This window comes from Gopherus flavomarginatus, chromosome 1 (genome assembly GCF_025201925.1).
Source record: "Gopherus flavomarginatus isolate rGopFla2 chromosome 1, rGopFla2.mat.asm, whole genome shotgun sequence".
Classification (NCBI taxonomy): Eukaryota; Metazoa; Chordata; order Testudines; family Testudinidae; genus Gopherus; species Gopherus flavomarginatus.
In genome coordinates, this window is record NC_066617.1 from 110,626,109 (window position 1) to 110,632,108 (window position 6,000).

A 6,000-nucleotide genomic window follows, 5' to 3' on the forward strand; every position below is an offset into this window, starting at 1 on the left:
TCCCTGACAGTTAGGAAGTTTTTCCTAATGTCCAACCTAAACCTCCCTTGCTGTAATGTAAGCCCATTGCTTCTTGTCGTATCCTCAGAGGTTAAGGAGAACAATTTTTCTCCCTCCTCCCTGTAACAACCTTTTATGTACTTGAAAACAGTTATCATGTCCCCCGTCGGTCTTCTCTTTTCCAGACAAACAAACCCAATTTTTTCAATCTTCCCTCACAGGTCATGTTTTCTAGACCTTTAATCATTTTGTTATTGTTCTCTGAACTTTCTCCGATTTATCCATATCTTTCCTGAAATGTGGTGCCCAGGACTGGACGCAATACTCCAGCTGAGGCCTAATCAGTGTGGAGTAGAGCAGAAGAATTACTGCTGCTGTCTTGCTTACTACACTCATGCTAATACATCCCAGAATGATGTTCTCATTTTTTGCAACAGTGTTACACTGTTGGCTCATATTTAGCTTGTGGTGCACTATGACTTTCAGATCCCTTTCCTCAGTACTCCTTCCGAGGCAGTCATTTCCCTGATTTTTCCTTCCTAAGTGGAGTTCTTTGCATTTATCCTTATTGAATTTAATCCTATTTACTTCAGACCATTTCTCCCGTTTCTCCAGATCATTTTGAATTATAATCCTATCCTCCAAAGCACTTGCAACCCCTCCCAGCTTGGTATTTTCTGCAAACTTTATGTGTACTCTCTGTGCCATTATCTAAATCATTGATGAAGATATTGAACAGAATTGGCCCCAGAACTGATCCCTGCAGGACCCCACTTAATATGCCCTTCCAGCATGACTGTGTACCACTGATAACTAATCTCTGGGAATGGTTTTCAAACCAGTTTTGCACCCACCTTATAGTAGCTCCATCTAGATTGCATTTCAGTAGTTTGTTTATGAGAAGTTCATGCAAGACAGTATCAAAAGCCTCACTAAAGTCAAGATATACCACATCTGCCGCTTCCCCCTTATCCACAAGACTTGTTACCCTGTCAAAGAAAGCTATAGGGTTAGTTTGACAAGATTTGTTCTTGACAAATCCATGCTGACTGTTACTTGTCACCTTATTATCTTCTAGATGTTTGCAAATTGATTCCTTAATTATTTGCTCCATTATCTTTCCGGGTACAGAAGTTAAGCTGACTGGTCTGCAGTTCCCTGGGTTGTCCTTATTTCCCTTTTGATAGATTGGCACTATATTTGTTTTTCCAGTCTTCTGGAATCTCTCCCGTCTTCCATGACTTTTCAAAAATGATCGCTAATGTCTCCGATATCTCCTCAGTCAACTCCTTGAGTATTCTAGGATGCATTTCATCAGGCCCTGGTGACTTGAAGACACCTAACTCCTCTAAGTAACTTTTAACTTGTTCTTTCCCTATTTCAGCCTCTGATCCTACCTCATTTTCACTGGCATTCACTGTGTTAGATGTCCAATCACTACCAACCTTCTTGCTGAAAACTGAAACAAAGAAGTCATTAAGCATCTCTGCCATTTCCACATTTTCTGTTGTTGTTTCCCCCCACCCCCCATTGAGCAATGGGCCTACCTTGTCCTTGGTCTTCCTCTTGCTTCTAATGTATTTGTAGAATGCTTTTTTGTTACCCTTTATGTTTCTAGCTAGTTTGATCTTGTGTTGTGCCTTAGTGATACATTATAAGAACATACTATAAACAGATCGTTCACTCCCGTGAAATGTGAAGAGGTCTGGATTTAATTTGGTGAAGTTGGGGGGTGGGATCAAAGAGGAAAATCAAGCTCATAAAGGGAGAGTAGCTCAACGAAACCTCAACTCAAATGAGACTCATGTCTTTCCATAACACTTCCTATCTGCCAGAATTACACACAGAAGCTTCTCATGAAGCAGGTAAGTACTCTCATCCTCTTTAGCAGATGGAAAACTGAGGCAGCAAGTTTCAGGGTTTGTCTACACTTGAATTGTTACAGCAGCATATATGCAACATTGCAGCTGCACCACTGTAGCGCTGTAGTGTAGATAGTACCTATGCCGATGAGAACTCCCATAGAGGTGATAACTAGGTCAACAGAAGGATTCTTCCATCGACTTAGTGCTGTCTACACTGGGGGTTAGGTTGGCTTAACCATGTCACTCAGGGGTGTGGATTTTTCACACCCCTGAGTAATGTAGCAAGGTTGACCTAACATTTTAGTGTAAACCAGGCCTCAGTGACTTCCCCAGTATTACAGAGGGAGGCTAGAATAGCAAGGAGGATAGATGTTCCATTTTGCAAAGGATTTGGAGATTTCAAAATGTTCAGAATTGGAGTGAAAACCAAACATTTTAAAATTCTCTGTGAAGAAAAATTCCCCAAACGTGTCATTTCAGGTGGTTCAGAATGTTTTGTTTTGAGAACATTTTCAACTTTCAAATGATGTCTTATAAATTTGAAAAAGATTTTCAAAACAAAATACCAGTGAAATTGCCCTTATTTCACAAAGTGATTTGATTTTGATGGAACAGTCTATTCCAATGGAAGTTTCTCCAACCAGCTCAGTCAGGGCCAGTGCTACAGCTCAGCAGTTCCTGGCAGCCAGTGTGACCATGCCGCTTTTTGTAGCAATTATTCCAGCCCCTAGCCTTTCAGATATTCCCTTATTGATCACACTGCCTCTTTTGCAGACAGCTGGGGAATGCTACTTTTATCATTCTAACCTTTCTTTATTCTTTCCCTCCCTCCTTTCCCCCCTCTTCTCCTTCTCCAGGTACCTTCTGCATCATTTCACTGTGCACATGCGTGGCTGGAATCAACTTCGAGCTCTCCCGCTACCCCCGCTACCTGTACGGACTTCCTGATGACATCAGTCATGGCTACGGCTGGTCCATGTTCTGTGCCTGGGGAGGCCTGGGCCTCACTCTTATATCAGGCTTCTTCTGCACCCTGGCCCCTTCTGTCCAACCTGTCCCCAGGACCAACTGCCCCAAATCCAGACCTGAGAATGGGACAGTGTGCTAAAATAAATAAACAAACAAATGTGTGTATATATATATGTATACACATACATACATATATATATATATATATATATATATATATATATATATATATATGTATGTATAGCTATATTTATCTCAAACTGATGCCAGTGCCAAGGTAGAGCTCAGTTCAACATGGCACCTGCATCTCCACAAGACTTTCTGTTGCTTCGTTCTTTCTCACAGAGATGGGAAAGCTTTTCTGTAACATGGCTCTTCCATCTTACTCTTAACTTCAGTATCATAATGTAAAGGTCAAGTGAAGATACTATTGCATCTATCTACTGCCACCTGGGGAGGGTGGGGAAGCAGGTTATATGGAAGATGTGAAACCTGAGTCTGTACAGGATGTGGGGAACCAAAAACTATCAACTGCAAGGCAAGAGGAGAATACAAGCAACAAGAAAAGAAACAAATCAACCATTTGAGTCACCTCTAGAATGTAACCTCCTCGAGGCCATTTTCAAACCCCTACCACCTTTAAAAAAACAAGCCGTCCCATTGTTATTTTTCTTCCTGCCTAAAAAGGGGGTGGGAGCATTTTCTCTTTGCCTGCCAAACTTTAAAACAAACAAACAAATAAATATGGAACAACAAACAAACAAACAAAGAAGAAAAAAACCATGAGGACATTTCAGCGGATGTTCTAACAATGCCGTTTTAATCTTCCAGCTGCCTTACATCCAGGCTTAACATGGAGGCTGAACTGCTAACAGAGACGCAGTGGGGGGCCTTTTGAAAATGCTGTGATACATGTGTGTATAACTCTATTTTCCCTTTTTTAAAAAAAGAAAAAAAAAAGAAAAATTTAAAAACATTGAAATGTGATCGTCTATAATCCATCCATGCTGTGTTTGTAGCCCAAGAAAGAGGCATCAAGACTGCAGAAGGGTGAGAAGGCACGAATTCTGAGACAGCCGGTCTCCTTCGCTGGAGGGTGTTTTTTTTTAACGGAACAATGGAAAATTCAGGATGGTGGATACCAGGAAAGAACCACCTGGGGGAAGGGAGGCGGGGTAGCCCTTGCAGTTGATTTTCCTGAATATTTATTTGAGTAGGATTTGTTTTATTTTCCATTTTGGAAATTAAAGACCATTGGGCAAAAGCCATTGCGGAGGAGAAAAGGGGGACAAGTTTTTGTAAGGGAGAAATAAGAGGTGCCTCTTGTTGTGTCCAGGTATGCCAAATAAGACTTTCCCACATCTTGTCATTGGAAACTGCCCCATTTCACTGGACAGCTCTTCTTTCCATTTGGGAAAACAATCCATGCAGATGGAATAGAATGGGTCAGATGCAGAGAATGAAAATCCATTCCCCATGAGCTCAAGTCTTGTATGATATAGTTGTGAATCCACAATTAGAATTCTCTCTTTTTCTGTGTGTGTCGTTCTCTTTTTCCTGTTTCTGCCCTATCTGCCATCCCCTTTCTACTCTGCTCCTCTCGTTGTGCAGCTCATATATCCCAGAACAGCTATTTTAGCAGCTAAAACTCAACTGGGGAGGAACAAATCATCCAGGGAAGCTAAATTTCACCTGAAATTCCAGTAGTTCCTGCTGAGGAAGGTGTGGCTGGAAGGAATGCAGGGGAGAAGGCTCCAATGGAGTAACCAAAATGGAGTCAAAGGGTGCTCTCACTGAATCGCCATGTGAAGGAGTGTAGAGAATCACTTCCTTGAGGCATTTACTGACAAATGTGCAAGGAGGGGAGAAGGGGTATGAAAAAACAGTTGTTAATTCAAGACCAATCTCTGCAACCATTTGATACATGAATAGATCACATCACATGTCCGAGTTGGTCGATAGATAACAAACATCCATGGCATCTAAACAAAAATAATTGGCAGAAAAGGCAATCCATTTGAAACAGAATTTGCTTCAGAAAAAAAACGGATGTGTTGACTTCCAGGCCTACAGTGCTGCGGGGAGACAGTGTTTTGCCTACTTTTAAAAAAAACAGTCATTCTCATACAATACAATTAGAGAGACATTGTCAGTTGTTCCCTGCACCCTCTCTCCTTTCCCTTGCCCTAGGTCTTTTTGTTGATTTTGTTTTATTAATCTGGCCCAAAGAAATGAAGACTCTTGGGGGTATTTCAGAGTGGGGTTGATTTGTTTCTCTTTTATTCTCACTAAGCTGCTTGTTTTTTTGTTAACTTGATTTGGCTTTTACATATTCCACAATCAAGCAAATCCAAGCTGCCAAAGGAATGTGTTCATACTAAAGTGCTACCTTCTGTAGGCGAGTTTTCATTCATTTCACTTGCAAATGGAGCTGGTTGAAACATTCAAAAAATTGAAGAGTTTTATTTTCTAAATGGACCAATTTTTTGTTTGTTTTTTTTAATTTTTTGGCAATTTTTAAAAATTAAAGTGCTTTCAGAAATCATGGTTTTGTAAATAAAACTGGTCGATTTTCAAAATTCCTACCATATGACTAAGCTGACTAATTAACATTGGTAAAAGGGGGAAAAATAAGGAAACACAGAAAATTAAAAATAACTGAAAGCAAAAAATAATAAATGGAAAACAAAAACAACCACTAAAAAAATGAAAAGTTTTTAGAGAAAATGTCTGAAACATATTGACATTTTTGAGCAAACCAATATTTTTGTGAAAAATTTCATTTTTTTAAAAAAAGGCCACATTTCATTGAAATAATTTTTGAACAAAACTTCTCCACCGCCTCTATGGTGAGTATGTTAGCAGAACCCTTATATGCAAGTACTTATATTTGATGTACCTTGGGTAGGATCAAAGTGCACAGAGAGTACCTGCTCCACTCCACCATCAGCTATTGTGGCCTGGAAAGCACCACACAGCCGGCTCATTGTGGTATGATCAATGACAGCTCATGGGTTCTTTTGTTGATGGATTTTCAAAATAGGCATAGCAGCAAAATTTAAAGAGGCAGAAATCAGTTCTACTGTTCTGTGAGCTCCTTGGTCTTTTCTTTCTTCCTGCACCTGGGATAAAAATAGTCCTGCCTTTATGATGATGTACTTTGAAG

The 6,000-nt window shown here is 40.2% G+C and overlaps 1 protein-coding gene across 1 annotated transcript in view; it reads left to right on the top strand.

Moving 5' to 3' along the window:
* The window catches only part of TMEM178B (transmembrane protein 178B), a 366,471-nt gene extending 362,838 nt beyond the window's left edge, over nucleotides 1–3,633 (top strand). Inside the window, exon 4 of the mRNA XM_050918892.1 lies at nucleotides 2,723–3,633. Coding sequence (XP_050774849.1) covers nucleotides 2,723–2,973 — 251 coding nt within the window. The 3' untranslated portion in view covers nucleotides 2,974–3,633. The remainder of the gene's footprint in view (nucleotides 1–2,722) is intronic.
* Nucleotides 3,634–6,000: the final 2,367 nt, after the last annotated feature.